Source organism: Chanodichthys erythropterus, chromosome 2 (genome assembly GCF_024489055.1).
Source record: "Chanodichthys erythropterus isolate Z2021 chromosome 2, ASM2448905v1, whole genome shotgun sequence".
NCBI lineage: Eukaryota > Metazoa > Chordata > Actinopteri > Cypriniformes > Xenocyprididae > Chanodichthys > Chanodichthys erythropterus.
In genome coordinates this window covers 30,122,743-30,139,506 of record NC_090222.1, presented here as the reverse complement: position 1 = coordinate 30,139,506, position 16,764 = coordinate 30,122,743, and the positions used below count along the sequence as shown (strand labels likewise).

At 36.6% G+C, this 16,764-nt stretch overlaps 2 protein-coding genes across 7 annotated transcripts; both read right to left on the bottom strand.

Moving 5' to 3' along the window:
- Positions 1 to 909: 909 nt before the first annotated feature.
- On the bottom strand, positions 910 to 5,023 carry fxyd7 (FXYD domain containing ion transport regulator 7). Its single transcript, XM_067399012.1, has 6 exons — positions 5,008 to 5,023; positions 3,826 to 3,864; positions 3,667 to 3,741; positions 3,349 to 3,376; positions 2,764 to 2,804; positions 910 to 929 (listed from the first exon to the last, which is right to left on the bottom strand). Exons 1-6 carry the CDS (start codon positions 5,021 to 5,023, stop codon positions 910 to 912), a joined length of 219 nt encoding a protein of 72 aa, XP_067255113.1.
- A 1,181-nt stretch (positions 5,024 to 6,204) lies between these two features.
- On the bottom strand, positions 6,205 to 15,790 carry fxyd6l (FXYD domain containing ion transport regulator 6 like). 6 transcript variants are annotated; one of them, XM_067395635.1, is made up of 10 exons: positions 15,523 to 15,790; positions 12,755 to 12,854; positions 12,504 to 12,530; positions 10,925 to 10,948; positions 9,261 to 9,284; positions 8,216 to 8,290; positions 7,567 to 7,600; positions 6,882 to 6,913; positions 6,772 to 6,808; positions 6,205 to 6,674 (listed from the first exon to the last, which is right to left on the bottom strand). In XM_067395635.1, the coding sequence occupies exons 2-9, from the start codon at positions 12,804 to 12,806 to the stop codon at positions 6,798 to 6,800; spliced, it is 279 nt and encodes a 92-aa protein (XP_067251736.1). In that variant the 5' UTR covers positions 12,807 to 12,854; positions 15,523 to 15,790; the 3' UTR covers positions 6,205 to 6,674; positions 6,772 to 6,797. The 6 variants fall into 6 exon arrangements, with proteins under 6 accessions (XP_067251736.1, XP_067251728.1, XP_067251756.1 ...); XM_067395627.1 differs by having other exon boundaries at positions 12,755 to 12,811; XM_067395655.1 differs by lacking the exon at positions 12,504 to 12,530.
- Between the last annotated feature and the right edge of the window lie 974 nt (positions 15,791 to 16,764).

Below are 16,764 nucleotides of genomic sequence, written 5' to 3'. Positions count from 1 at the left end.
TGGAACAACTTGAGGGGGAGTAAATGACAGAATTTGCAAATTTGGATGTACTATCCCTTTAAATGTTTAGTAACTACTAGTTAGTTTCCAACTCTGTGTTTTGATTCAGTTGCACCATTAGATCTTAAGGCAAACCTTTCTTAGTCTTTCTAAGCCCTCCGCAAAGTAATGTGCAGTTGCATAAAGATGTCCGACTTTACCGATCCTATAAATATACCTTACAATTTGTAAACAAAAACATGTTTAAAAAAAAAGCTGTGCATTTTTAGATTATCTTGTTATGGTTGTTGTCAGAACTGTTAATGGATGGAATGGATTCCATAGTATATTTCAGTATACAAATAATAAATATTCAATAAATAAAATTCTAAAATAATATAAATTACAAGACATAAATACTAAAATTTTACAGTTGTCTTACATTTTGTTGAAACCTGCATGCACAAATTACACAGGGCGACACACAGGAATGTGCATAGTTCCATGCTGGAGAGCTGCTAAAAAGTCATTTATTCTGTATTAAAATGCAAACTAGTGTAAATATCAATTTCATCATATCCGTCTAAAGGATTGAGTCAGTCTGTTAATTGTTATTCTCTGTAAATATTCCCATAAATGCCTTTTTAGATCAAAGCCTCATATAATATCAATAAAAGCAAATTATTCATGCATAAGCAAAATAACTGCGGTCAGATGAAAGGTGTCATTAGCACTATATGAACACAAAAGGATATAATGTAGCACAAGTGCTACTGAGTGACCTAAAAGTACAGCAATAGATCAGCATTTAGGCTGAGGTTACAAAAAGAGGTCAAGCAGGTTCTACTCTCCTCCACATTCCTGTAAGTAACTTTGTGCATCTGAGCATTTCCTCTCGCTATAACGAGCCGCCCCATCGCACCATCCGCTTTACACCGTTTGAGGGGGAACTAAAAGGAAAAAGGCAAAATTTATTGAGCGTTCAATAAAATCGGACTATTTTTGAGTATGACATTAAAGGGTTAGTTCACCCAAAAATTAAAATTCTTTTATTAATTACTCACCCTCATGTCATTCCAAACCCATAAGACCTTCATTCATCTTCGGAACACAAATTAAGATATTTTTGATGAAATCTGATGGCCAGCAAAATAATTAACACTTTCAATGCCCAGAAAAAGACATATTTAAAACAGTTCATGTGGCTACAGTGGTTGGGCGTAGATTTGGTTTCAACATTGGGGGGGGGTTGAGCGTTGGTATGCTGCCTGTTATTTTTTTTTTTTAATTAAAAAAAATAAATGTTTTATGTGTAGCGTTATTGAATAATTTAGCCTATTTCTTCTCTCTCTCTCTCTCTCTCTCTCTCTCTCTCTCTCTCTCTCTCTCTCTCTATCTATCTATCTATCTATCATAACTTTATGGAATTTATCTATAACCAAATTCTAACATAACGGAGTGATTCTAAAAAGAAAGAAATTATGTTTAAATATTGAAACCGCCAGTAGGTGGCAGCGATTCGACGTTTTAATGAGAGAGCTACTTAAATCGTTCATTTAAGCCAATTCGTTCAAAAGTCAGATTAATTAAGGTAGAAAACAAACACCGATGTGAATACTTGTGTCATTGATAAGACACTATTGAAAAATGAAGTAACAAAACAGACGGCTGTTTTGGTAACTGGTTACAGTTACACTGATAGTTATGGCTAAATTGCAAGGATTAGCTAGTTAAAATATATGTGGAGTGTACCTAGCTATTACAGTGTTTCCATACCTCCTTCTCAGTACATGTTTTATTCTTTTTAACGTCCCTCTTTGAACAGAAGCTTAATATAGTTGGCTGGGCAACGGTTCTCTTCTTTTTTTGGTGCTACCCGTGCTCTCCATTCAAACATTAGAGCGCCACTCGCGCTGTTTTGGTGAAAGTGCAATGCGCATTGGTTGGACGTTACCAATCGGTTCAATGGAAGGGGGGTACTTTTTTGACTAATTTATTATGACAAACTCATATTAGATTAGAAACAAAATTATTGTTACAAAATAAATGAATTATACATATGTTAGAATAGATCTACTGTGATTTTCATGTTGAAATATTGGGGGGGTTGTAACTGATGGATTTGAATATTGGGGGGTTACCTTCCCCCCATCCCCCCGCAAACTACGCCCCTGGGTTCAACCTTAATGTTATGAAGCGACGAGAATACATTTTGTGCGCAAATAAAACAAAACAATAATAACTAGTGATGGGCGATTCTTTTTACGAATCTTCAAATCAGTGGTTCGGAGCGTGTATCAAACTGCCAAAGTCACGTGATTTCAGTAAACGTGTTTCGAAATTTCAATGGTTCACCACTGGGGGGCGTGACTATGGTAGTTTGATACACGCTCCGAACCACTGATTTGAAACAAGATTCGTAAAGCTTCGAAGCTTCATGAAGCAGTGTTTTGAATTCACCCATCACTAGATATTGTTGAATAAAGTCGTTATTTAGTTTTTTTGGTGCACAAAAAAGTATTCTCGTCACTTCATAACATTAAAGTTAAACCACTGTGGTCACATGAACTGTTTTAAATATAACTTTAGTAGCTTTCTGGGCATCTGAAAGTGTTAATTATCTTGCTGTCAATAGAGGCCTCACTGAGTCATTCGATTTAAAAAAAAAAAAAAAAAATCTTAATTTGTGTTCCGAAGATGAACGAAGGTCTAATGGATATGGAAGGACATGAGAACATGAATTTTTATTTTTGGGTGAATTTAATTAATGTTGTTGTACTATACCTTCTGTCTTTGGTGGCTGAGGGCCTTCCACTGGACTAGATCTGTAGTAGAAAAAAAAAAAGAAAAAATTTTTTTTTTATCCCAATTAGCCACATTGGTCCATCTAAGCACTCCATATTTAGCAAGCATGCTCATCCGCATTTATCAAATGTAAGTGGTGTCACTTGATTTGTATGTAAGGGCCTGACGTTTCAGATTCTCTCAGGACGACATGCTGAGCATTCTATCAGTCTTGATACACACTGCCTACCCACACAAAGAGCACAGATTTGGGAAGCACAAGAACATCAAACGATCTTATTTTAAACACATTCCTGAACCATAACTTCATGACAGGTGTCTTTAAACTCATGTATTTTAAACGTGCTGTTGTTTGAATGAATAGACAGTGTAGGTGAGCTGAAAGAAGAAGCTGGTCAGTTCAGAAACCAATCGATTTAGAAACCAGGGGCTGCATTCAAACAGTCAAGGAGCTTTACAGATGGCACCATCAATTCCATGTACATCTTTTTCTTTCAGGACGTTTCCTCATCCTTTATTCGGGCTCATTCCACATGCACAGTCATTTGTGTGAAAAACGCTTACTTGGATTTCGAGCATTTGCACTTTTTACCTGTTGGGGCAAAAAACATTTAGACATGGTGAATCGAGGGGGACTTTGATTGGGGTCAATTCAATTTCAGTTCAGCCAGTTTGGAAGGAATGCATTCAATCTCATTTCATATTGCAGCAGTCAATTGGTTTGGTGAATTGAATGTGTTCACCTCACTAATTGAAGCAAAATGGGATTGACTGCGAATGCCACTCTTGATGATCCTTCATTTAGAATCTAACAGCCATTTTCTATTATTTGCGCTCATCTTATATTACAAAATGTGTGTGATTATTACGTAAACTACTTACTCAGAGCAATAAGAATCCCAGCTACGAACATAATCACAGCTAGGGTGACACCCGTGGTCCTCAACGTCTCGTAATCTGAGCAGTGGTGAAATACTTTGTTTTACTGACTTTGTGTTTAAAAAAATAAATATATTTTTCATGCAATATTCAACAGCTTACCATAATCAAAGGCACTCTGGTCCATATGCATGTATGACTCTGTAAATACATTTAAATATTTTTAACAATGCCGAAACAACAATAACAGGCTTAATGTGGACCTTCAGCAATGTGATTCCCTGTGAAGAAGTGGAGTCAAGTAAGGAAAACAATGCAGGGGACAGAGTTCAGCACCATGGACAGATGCTGGTTTATTAAATCCATAAACATGTGAATAGTGACACTCAAGGTCTCATAACGCATTCAAACTGCATTCGTTTGAATTATTAATCACATAAATAGTGATGTCAATGAGCTTTTGAGCAGGTACAAGGTTGCAAACTCATGTGTTTTCAGCTGAAAACATCAGTAATTTGAGTGATTGATTAGCTGCATGAGACTGCAATCTCAGCGAAAAGCCGGCTGGATGTGTAAGCGATCTGAAACCTGCAGTCTCCAGTGAACCTTCCTCTAGTGATAATCGATAGAAAGCTGTTCAAATAGTCTGGGAGCTTTTGGAAAAACAACCCACAAAATAACAAGCAATGTAGATAACTTAGTGGATTTTAAACAGGTTTTGGCCTATGAACTGCCTCTGTAGCTATAGCGCAATGATGCGGTTGTGTCCTGCAGAACTTCAGGGCTTTGTAACCGCTTAGTTAGCGATTTTCAGTACCCCATTCACTTTTAAAGGGATAGTCCACCCTAAAATGAAAATTGTCATCATTTACTCCCCCTTAGGTTATGCTACTCTATTCTCTTTGTATAGAGAGAGAGAAAAAAATAAGCTATTTAAATAATTAAATAATTCATTTTTCGTGAACTATTCATTTAATAATCATTCAATAGCGGTGATTTTTTTCGAAATAGCTAATGCATCGTTTAGATAAAGACATTTTAAATGAATTAAAATAGTTTTAAAATAATTCCACCCAAGTATCTTCTGCAGTAGGCTACCCCAAAAATAATAAAATAAATCAGACTGCAATTCCTGAATATGCATAAGACAACTTCATGCAGCCGAATTACAATAGTAATTCAGAATTTGCATTACTAACACGACTATTTGATTTTTTTTCCCCCAGCTATACTCAAGACAAACTCACTTATTTAACAGTGGACGTTCTAAAATTCATTTCATAATTCATTATACAGCATGCAGTTTCATGTTAAAAGCAAACAAATGCAATAAAATAGGCAAACCTGTTGAAGCTGCCATTACTGCAGTGCTCTCTCTGGACAGGGATTCCTTTATCTTGCTACAGGCTGTAATTGAGCACCGTGAATGAAGGCAGCGCGTTGGTGGAGCACTGCGTCTATGCTGGGCTTCGGAAGTTACATACTTACGCCCCCTAGCGGTGCAGATCTGTGGGTGTTCCCTTTAAATCGTAGGGGAAGCTCCCGAGTCTGGCGTTAGGTAGATAAAATGCATACTGGCCAATGCGGTGGGGATCCTGAGCCAAACACCTCCCCCACCCCCAGTGAATACATGCGACACACAGAACCCCACCTATGCAGCAACTGAACTGGGGTCTGCAGGAGGACGGTCGACAACCTCAGAGAAGGATTTGCGCGTGGATTGTGCACCTCGGGATGTATTTGTACGCGCTCAAACAAAAGCCAGTTGTCAAATGATTATTAAGAATTATTTAAAGCGAAACGCCGATAAAATCATAGATTTATATTATTGTACATTCGCTTAAACCATTCCTAACGCCATATCCACTGTATCTACTCTAATACGTAAGCGATAAATGGTCGAAAAATAAACTTATTTCCAGGCTACTTATATAATACATGTCGTTTGGGTTAGAAAATCACAGCGTCGACCAACACGAACACTGCAAGAAAATAGAATAGTACTCTATCATTGTAAATCTGCAACTATTTTACTTTTCCCTATGGACTAGTTTTCAATTTATATATTGAATATTGAGTATTTATATAAGTGTTGACATTTTCGCTTTTTTCTTGAATTCATTGCGTCCCATATAGCATTTGTTGTCGTAGTAATCGCTTTGAATCGCAAGATGGCGCCAATTATCTACTCCAACTTGTGGTGATTTGGATTAAAAAAATATATAAATAAAAAAAAGACACACCTTTATGTTGCTATGGGCAACATTCATTCTTCACAAATATCTGCCCACACACTGACCAATTAGATTTAAGTATTCCAGAGACCCGTGTAATTTATTTAACATGCACAGATTTTTTTTTTTTTTTTTACAGAATGTAAATACTATTGCAAAATCATCTACACAGCTGCAATATCAAACTGGTTGTACTAATATTACTAATAACCGGGTCAACTATTTATAACACTGAATAGGAGAGACAGACCAGGGCAGATGCCAAGCACAAATGTTACATAACCATTACATCATTTTCTTGATGACATTTAACATTCCATAGAAATCACTTTATTTTCAACTACAGTGTACAGCTTTATTGTTAACTCTGCAAAGTGACAACACTGGAAGGACAATTTACAAAATATATAAAATGCCTACTGTATCCTTTAGCTACCGAGCACGTACACATACTATACTACACATTTTATGAACTTCACCGAGAGCTGAAAAGCACATGACAAAAAGTTAAGAGACAAATCTCACAGATATCAGCTCCTGAATTAAATATTATGGCAAAGTAGTTCTAGCTAGGAATCAACAGTTTTATTGAAACATTTATTTTTTTTACTTTTACGATTTTTAAAAAGGAGCACTCATGCTCTGTATACAAGAGACAAAGACATAATGCCATATTTAAAAATTGTGGCGAACACTAGAACTAAATCCTCAAGTGGCCTTTTCTTCTTCCATATGTCCACGGTTTTGATTAAGATTCTCCTCAAGTAGCCATGCTTTCTGTCAAAAGGAACCAAAGGACAGCAGAGATATACAGTAAAACATTTATGCAGGATATATAACACCACAACAAATTTAAAAGTAGAGGTAGTGTCACCTGTTTCTCTGTTCCCTCAGTTTACTTTATTTTGCACCTGCAATAAAAATACAGTAAATACCTGTTTCTTTTTAAGCGTCATGAAACAAAATAAACCAAAATATTCTCACCTTTTGCTGCCTCTGTGTCAAGTCCCACTGGCCTGTGAAGCAGATAAAAAGAGCGACAAGTCAAAAGATTGTTTTCTGAGCAGCAGAGAGAGAAGGGGGAAAAAAACAAATTAAGATTATATTGATATCTCTTATCATTGATCCGGGCTACATTTCTCAAAAGCATTGTGAGCCAAGTTGATCGCCCATCAAAATAACTTCCCCCTCCCTCCAGCAATGACATCTCTTCTCTGATCACATTTATATTGGCACAAGGGCAGGACAATGCGTCACTCACATGAGGTCACAACCATCCAATCAATTCCTGATAGACAAAATCAAGTCCGCCCTACATTTTTTCTTATTCGAGAAGCTTTTTCACTCAGATGTTGGTCACAATAGGGAAGAAAACAACTTTTGTTTCATGCTGACTTTAAAGGCGTGGCCACATTAGAGTTTGTGGCGGCAAAAACTTCTATTTTCAATAGTGAAGCGATGTATGTAGCACAGCTCACACAGAAGTCAGTCAAAACAAGAATCAACCACCAACCAGACCCGCTGTGAAAACTGCATGGGGAAATCTTTCACAAAATTCCCAATCATGGGGAATCCCTTTTTAAATTACTCAATTTCGCCAGCAAAAATTGTCTGAATAATGATAAATGTGCTTTAACCTGAGCATTCTGTTAGAGCAAGATTCACTTACTTTGACTTCTTCCCTTTGCAGCGGCATTTCCGGCCTATAGGAGGAAACAAACCAGAAGTCAGACCCAAACCAATGGTGGTTTATTGTAACATACGAGAGAAATGCATTCGTATGGTGTCTTAGAGGTTGAACATAGCATTTCCCTTTAACACACTGCTGTAACAGAGAGAAATTCACATAGGTACACAACCAGAATACTGTCGTTATAAACAACTCATATGGACTGTATAGCAGTCAGCTTCTCCTTAGTAATTTATGTGGGCTGGTGGGGGTTTCAGAGTAAGAGTCAAGGGTTAGACTGGCTGCTTGTCCCTGCACTGGAGGAACACCATAAGTCATGGTGTGGTGTTGGGTATCAGAGAGGTTTAAACTTAGAGGTTATGAAAGACATGCTGGCCCGCAACCAGTCTACCCTCAGTAACTGATATTTGTTTATCTGTGTGTGCGGAGGATACACTTATATTGACAAAAATATACTGAAAAATATACAGAAACTGTACAAATGTTTCTTTATCTATAATACGCATGTATAAGTATCCATCTGATGCCATGCAGTATATAATGTTTTTGTAAGAAATGCAATAAAAATGCTACATTTCCACCAAATCCATGTTTCACAAGAGTAGTACGCAGATAGTTTGGCACTCACTGACAATGAGGAAGATTCCCATCAAGAAGAGAATCACAGCAAAGACCATACCACCGATCCTCAGAGATTCATAATCTGGAAGGAGGATTCAGAAGACCATGGACATATGCACAACTGATGCATGATTAGATGAAAACATTCTACATACGCTTAAAATCAATTGTAAATAAAAAGTTGCACTATGGCAAAACAATACACAAGTTAAGGTTCACACAGAAATCAGCCCTTTTGTAGCAGGCGCACACGGAATCTGAGTCTGCAGACCATCTGTAGAATTGAAATAAACCATTCACAAACTCTATGCACCCCACCTATGTGCTTACTAATATTTTGGATTCCTGGTTAGGCTTACAACTATCAATAAGTGTCTACCACTAGTTTAGTTATATAAATCTACAAAATACAAAAATCTGAATCAAAATTAAACAAATTGTGTCTGCAGATTCCGTTTGGGCCTGCTTTACAGTGTTATTGCAAACACGATATGCACAAACAATAATCTCCTGAGAATAATGAAAAAGAAATGACTTTCCTGAGATAGTCTGGAACAACTTTTTAAAAACTGCTATGTAGTGTCAACTTAGTAGTTTGCTTTCTGAGTAGAGCTCTTCATTGTTCTTTTAATTGTAAATGGGACAGATCATTTATATATCCAAGTATGGACAATGAACTGACCCAATAAAAAGGAAACTCTTTGGTAAATTTCAGATTTTGACTGATGCGTTTTACAGAAGCTCAGTCCCGAGAGAGTATTTTCCAAGGAGGGGAAACACAAATCTCTCTGACTTCCCAGATGTTTCCTGAGCAGGGTTCTGCACTTTGGCCCCAAAAGCCCTTGTAAAGACAACAGTATTCGGCACACTATGGGAAACATCAGTAACTCCCACAATAAAGTGACTGTACATTCACAATAAACTGAAAAACACAAATGCCACAATGAGTACTAACATTTTTCCCTATCAGCTTTATGAAGTCAACCAAGAGATTTCCTTAATCCATCTAAGTATGTATACTGGCTAAGCAGCTAAAGTCCATCTATACTCACCATAATGAAATGGCTTGTCGTACTCTGGTGGGAGAAAAAAAAATGAAAATGTCTAGAGTCAAAACTCGGTAAAGCTGTAAAAAATAAATCAGATACTGTAGCAATCAAAATGTAAAATGTTAGGAGAAATAAAGGGGTCATGAACTGCGGTGTTTTGTTGTTTTATAATGTTTCCTTGGGTGCACTTATAATGTTAGTATGCTTTTTACACCAAAAATTGTCAATTTAGAAATTAAAGGCATTTTTCCTACCTTGATTTTAGCCCTCTTATTTAAAATCTGTTTTAAGGGGCGTGTCTGCTGTGAGACTTCCGTGTAAACATCCACTGCTGTGATTGGCTAACATCTTTGCATATGAAATAGCTAAGTATTACCCTCTCGAAAACGTTTAGCACGTTTACAGCTCTCAAGGTTAACTAATCGTGAAAAGTGTTGATTATAGCAGCGTTACATTTAAATCTATGGCATTATATTTAAATCGTGGCATGAAAGGCTGCAGTGATTAGCATTGTATCCAATCGAAGACATGTTGTTGAGCGCATGAAAGCATTGATCTCGTCATTGCATATCAATTTTTGCACACTAACGAATGCTTTCATCATAACAAACAGTAAAAATGCGATGTAACCAAGAGTTTTGGCGTGAGTCCAGAACTCCGTCACTGATAAACTTGGGCTGTTTGATTGACAGCTCCAGCGATTGTAAAGAGAGCGCTTTCAATGTAATTTAATCTCTGTTTAAATAACATTTTTATCCTACTAAGAGAAACAATGTGAAGTTGACCGTTTAGTGACTGGTTTGATTTAATGACACATAGATGAACATCTGACGGTACATGAAACATTACATATCAGATCAGGCATTAGAATTAACAGTTACTTGCATGGTGTTGCATTACTGTCAAGTCCATTTCATAAAAGTCTGTGCCGAAATGTGATTGATTAACCAAAGAATCCACAGTGAAATGTACCAAATACAAATAATGCTCACTTGAGACATTCATGTTGTTGAAAATAAATAACCATATTCCTAGCATTAGGATTCTTTGAAAGTTAAATGTTATTTTTAGTCCTGCATCGCTCTTCTCTCCTCGTCATCTCACTTACACGCCAGTGGGAGGGGCTAACTTTGCAATGATGAAGTGGGCGTTGATTTCTTCTATGGAGGCGGCATTTCACCCATCTATGACATCGCTTGGCCTGGTGTCAAAAGCTTTTATTGGACTAACACGTTTTCGGTTCTGAATCTTACAGGATATTCTTATAGTATGATGACCTCATATAAATCAAAAGCTCAAAGAAAAGTTTCTTTCTCAATTCATGACCCCTTTAAGATGTTGACAGCATTCTAGTGCCAATACAAAAAAATTAAATCCATATTTATAGTATTCTCTACGTATCTGCAAGCCATTTCTCAAATATCAGAATGCTATGGACAAATTGATACTGTATGGAATGTACTGTGTAAGAGGATAATAGCTTTCTGATTGGTGACTCCATAATTTTTCTTCACACCCACTTTGAGCTAAAAGCTTATAGTATCAAACACACACAGTTTCAAGGCACACAATATTTAAACCAGGTCTAGCCTGGCTAAAAACAATGTTAATAAGCCAATAAGACGTTTAGTTAATATAAAATTGATTGTAGACTAGAAGATACTTACCGTGAATTTCATCCATGTTGGAAGCTGAGGCAGAGAAAGAGTTACAATTAAAATCTAACCAAGCAAAAATGTAATTTTTTTTGCCGATCAAACTATTAATAAAACAATTAGATTCTGTTGTTATTCTAAGTGCTTTATTCTAAGTATTTAATTAGTGCAATTTAAATTAATATAGAATTTAGTGATTCTTAAACTGTTTAATATGCAAAACTGGCAGCTAAACATTCCAGTGCATTACAGTGTTAACACTATGGTTGCACACTACATTTCAACAGTAAAGCTGTTTAGACACACACACATACAGCCATAAAGCCATAAAAACAGTCAATATATGGCAATATCTTCAGAAAACATGTGAACAATCAGGGAAGACACAAAAGAAATGCTCACACTGTGACAGCCAACCTGAATAGCTTCATTTCATTACGCCAGATCAAAAAAAAAAAAAAAAAGAAAAAAAAAAAAAAAGTATAACTATGAGACTTATTTAAATAGACTATTCTCTAAGAACTAATCTGAAGAAATTATAATAATCACAATATTCTTCCATCAATGAGACAAAAGATATTTCCAAAAGTTTCCAAAGAACAAAACATTAATTTTTTAATATTATGACATGTTTAAGTTATTTCTCAAAGACTTTTTATTAGTATTAAACAGACATTTGGCAGAAATGTTACTTTAGGATTAAATGTCACCTTTTTATGTCACAAATTTATCAGTGGAATGATAATAGAGCAACATGTTTTTAAAGAGTCGTTTCAGAGGAGCTCTCTCTCTCTCTAAACAAAATGTACAAGGCATTGCTCCAAAACTCCCATTGAACATTATGAATGGTCTGACTGTAAGACTTTGGTTATCCATAATGATCTCTCCCTCCATCGCTTTCGAAGACAATGGACAAAGCACTGATGCACATATTTTGTGTACAAAATCCATTATACATGCATGATTATGTGTGCAATATTTACATGAGTGCACAATGGCCAACACAACTTAAATGTTGTATTCCAATGTTTGTTCTGGCAGCAACACAATATAACAGTCTGAGAGTCTGAGAATGCAGTAATTCTCCCAGAAATCCAAAGGATCAGCCTGTTTCACAGTACTGAAACTTTTAAAAGTGGACAAATCTCAATAGAAAACATTCCAACAGCAATACTTTTTCCAAGGTCAATCAATCTTAATAAGTCTCGTCTTGTTGGAACTGGATGGAGTAGCAGAACTGCATGTACCCACGGTTAGGTACAACATGAGCTGCACTGGCACACGTGAAAAAGTCAAGAGTAGTGTTACTTCATGAGCTTTTCAGAAAAACCCTTCAGGGAAAGGTGTAAGAAGCAGAAACAAGACACGGTGGAACCGTTTGAGAAACGTGCCAAAAATACGTAAAGCCAAAACTGCACAGCCTGCTCCAGTATCAGAAAAACAGTTAAGTGCAACTGCTGCAGTCAAATTTTGTTAAACAAAAACAAACAGAAAGAGTCTTGATACAAATCAAGAAGCACAGAAAAACTTGAAATTCAACTCTATCACTCACATCGCAGTGCGTCACTAACCCTCTAGTCTACACACTTACCTGGCATTTCCCTGCCAAAAGCTGATCCTGCACACATACACACATTCCATTAATCGCTGAAGTAAAGTAAAGTCTGTGCAGGACAATAACACTTTTAAAATACTGTTCTGTCTAATTACATTCTTCAACATTTTTTAGAAAGATTTGTAGTTTATATAAAAACACTGATTTATCAGAGTAGATTAGAAAGTGGCTAAGCCAATTCCAAAAAACCAGTAGAGCAAATAAAGAACAAAAACAACAGCACTTACCCAGAGCTGGAGCAAAGTAGGACAAAAACACTGCAGCAACACAAAGTTCCATCTTGTCTGAAAAACAAGCGAGTGTGAGACACTGGGCTGTCTTGAATCCCTGCAAAATTTCACACACATACTTAAATTCTTGTGGGAAGTTTTAAAAACCTGACTAAAGAAGTCTCACTTCCCTCATATTACTTAAAAAGTGTAAAAAGTTTTTAATTTGACCATTTAACAAACCACTTCATGAATTGAAGTCCTGGCAGTTTGTGTGTGACTTTGTTTGTTGGACAAGTGACAAGTGTTTTCTTTTGTATTACGTTTAAACAATAGAACTTCCAGTGAATAAAAAAAATAAATAAATAAAATAAAAAAGATGCAGTATTTTAGACATATGCCAAATACCCACATTTGTGATCTTGGCCACTTGAGAGCACGTGCACATGACTGTGTAAGTGGAAGTAATTGCGCAAGACTGTCCCATGTCTTAAAAATGCCCAAAAGCATTGCCCTTATTGCACACTAAACCCACACTATCTCCGAAACTGTATTTAAGGATATGCCGAAATCGCAAGATGTCGAGGAAAACATTCCACTGAAAGTTAAATTAAAGGGTTAGTTCACCCAAAAATGAAAATTCTGTCATTAATTACTCACCCTCATGTTGTTCCACACCCGTGAGACCTTCATTCATCTTCAGAACACAAAGATAATTTTGATAAAATCTGTAAGGCCTGCAGCGCAAGCAATAACGCTCTCTTTATCAATGCCCATAAAGTTACTAAAAACATATTTAAAACAGTTCATGTGGCTACAGTGGTTCAACCTTAATACTATAAAGCAACAAGAATACTTTTTGTGCGCCAAAAATAACAAAATAGTGACTTTATTCAACAATATTTAGTGATGGGCGATTTCAAAACACTGCTTCATGAAGCTTCGAAGCTTTACGAATCATTTGTTTCGAATCAGTGATTTGGAGCGCGTATCAAACTGCCAGAGTCACATGAACTATTGAAGTTTCAAAACACTTATGACATAACGAAGCCTCGTTTACTGAAATCATGGTATTTTGGCGCTCTGAACCACTGATTTGAAACAAATGATTCGTAAAGCTTCATGAAGCAGTGTTTTGAAATCGCCCATCACTAGATATTGTGGAATAAAGTCACTATTTTGTTATTCTTGCCGCACAAAAAGTATTCGACGCTTTATAATATTAAAGTTGAACCACTGTAGTCACATGAACTTTTAAATTGGTTTAAGTATGGGCATTGAAAAAGGGAGTGTTATTGCTGGCGATGCAGGCCTCACTGAGCCATCGGATTTTATCAAAAATATCTTAATTTGTGTTCCGAAGATGAACAAAGGACTTACGGGTGTGGAAAGACATGAGGGTGAGTAATTAATGACATTATCATTTTTGGGTGAACTAACGCTTTAATTAGATATTACATATAATTTGGCAGTAAAACAAAGTGTTGCACATTTTATTGGTGCAAATATGGGTAGGCTATGTGTATTTTGTACAACATTTGCAACTGCTTTTTATCACTCAATTAGAAGCACCACAATTAAAAAATTGTCTATTGTTAGTTACATAGCAACTACTGAGCAAACATTTAGAAGTTTTGAAAATTAAAAAAGCTTTGTAAACTTGAGTAATAGAGTAATCGAAAGTTCTGTACACACTTGCGGTCTTCATGCCTACTTGAACACTTGGGCCAAATACAGGAAATACGTCACGTAAGTAGTCAAGTGAAAAGACCACAAGTGTGGGTATTTGGACAGGGCGACTGTGTATATGAGCTGGAAATGACACGCACAAAAAAGATCAGTTCCCAGCATGTTTCGGTCTCCTGTTGCTAAGAATGGCAAAAGGGCTCTATTTTTGGAGGACCACCTTAAAACTGTGGTATAAGGAGCCCAAGGGACATGCCTTCAGGGTGTGGCATTTCGAGTGATATTTGGTAAGTGGCTTACAGACATAAGTGATTGTTTCATCTGTAAACCCAAAACACATACTAGATAATGCCTGTCTCAAAATCCACTTAACACATTGTTTAATCAGCAATTGATCGCACCGAGACTTCAGGTGGTCTCTGAACATCTTTGTTTAAACCTAGTTCATTTGTGTACAGAAATACCACCGTAAAGTACAATTATTGCACAGATGTGTCACTAAAATGTGTCTCCACGAGATAAATATTGAGGAGGAGGAGGAGTCCCATGCTCTTTACAGCTCTGGCACTAAGACACAAAAACCCAAAAACCCTCCCCCACTTAACCCACATTCGTGGGGTTTTACTGAATTGCTTGGTGGTCGCAGATAAGCTTTCGCTCTATTAACACAACTAATCCTCTAGTACAGTAAAAAAAAAAAAAAACACTTCGTGATTAAAAACGTGGTCTGCAAAGCAACTCTTGAGGAGCAGTAATGTGATATAGATGGTCACGTGCTCCAGCTGCTGATTTAATCAAGACTGCATTCTTGTAAATGTTAAAACAAAGAAAGAGCAAACAACAAATCTAAAAAAATAAAAATTCATTCAAGGCTGCATGTATATAAACGGCACGTGACATTATAATCACCTGTTTATGTAGGCTACATATTGGAACAACATCACACTTGCAAAAGTGTGATCACACTTGCATTCACAGATCACACTTGCATTCACAAAGAACCATGTGGTAGTTATGCAAGAAATCTTGTGTTAACAGAAGTAATAGTTGAACAAACTTATTTAAAAATTAAAAAAACGCAAAGCGCGTGAAAGTCTTACCAGTTCGTTACTGTTCAACTCGTAAAAATCCCGTTTTAACGAATCCCTGAGGCAAAATAGAAGCAATCTCTCGACGAAAGTATATTCGGTAAAATGTCTATAGAATGCGTGAGAAGGTGATTTCTAAGATCTATCAAAATCTATTCTTATACGACTTTTAAAAAAAGGTATTTCTTAAACTGTTAGCTGCCCGTAGTCCTAGTTGTAGACATGACACGTACATGTAAATATTTTGTGATGTTCGAACGCGCGCCTGTGTCGCGGAGCTAGACTCCTCCCCAGCTCTCACGGACACGGAGCTCATCATTGCTTCATACCATAGACCTCTGACCCATAAAAGGTTAAGGCAGGATCTACCTTTAAAGGATTTTCTATAAGAAATATTTAGGGCGCAATCTCCTGAGGGTTACCTCGCGCAATCATCACAGAGACGTCTGGAAGATGTAGGCTATAGGCTATTTATTGAGGGCGTTTGCACAATAAGTCTCCAAAACGTTACCCGTCAGGTATTAAACAGACATTAAAACATGTTAATTAAAGTCACTATGAAATCAAAATGGACTTTTTTTTTTTTTAATTATAAAATTATTTATCCAGACATTTTTTATTCATGTGCCCTCATGATTTTAAATCAAAATAACCTCCCTTCCCCTCCTGTTTGCATCTCTTCTGATGAAGTGTTCACAGGCGCAAGGGTGGAGAAACCTGTCACACAATGATAGGAGCAATAGCTAACCACAATGATTCAATCAAATCTTGGAAAAAAAAAGTCTTGACCAACATTTTTTCTTGTTCAGGCAGCTGTTCCACTCAGATATACATCAGAATATGGAAGAAAAGATTATCGCAGCTTTATTATTTGCATGTAAAACTGCTTTAAAGGGATAGTTCATTGTTTATCCGTTTACCCCCAGGGCATCCAAGATGTAGGTGACTTTGTTTCTTCAGTAAAACACAAATGATGATTTTTAACTCCAACTGTTGCAGTCTGTCAGTTGTATAATGCATGTCAATGGTAACAAAATCTATGAGAGTAAAAAAAAAACAAAAAAAACATGCACAGACAAATCCAAATTAAACCCTGCGGCTTGTGACGACACATTGATGTCCAAAGACACGAAACGATCGGTTTGTGAGAGAAACCGAATGGTATTTATATAATTTTTACCTCTAATACACCTGCCTTGAGCGCATGCAGGGCATCTGGTGAGTGAGGTGTGTACGCGCTCTGGCACTGCAAGT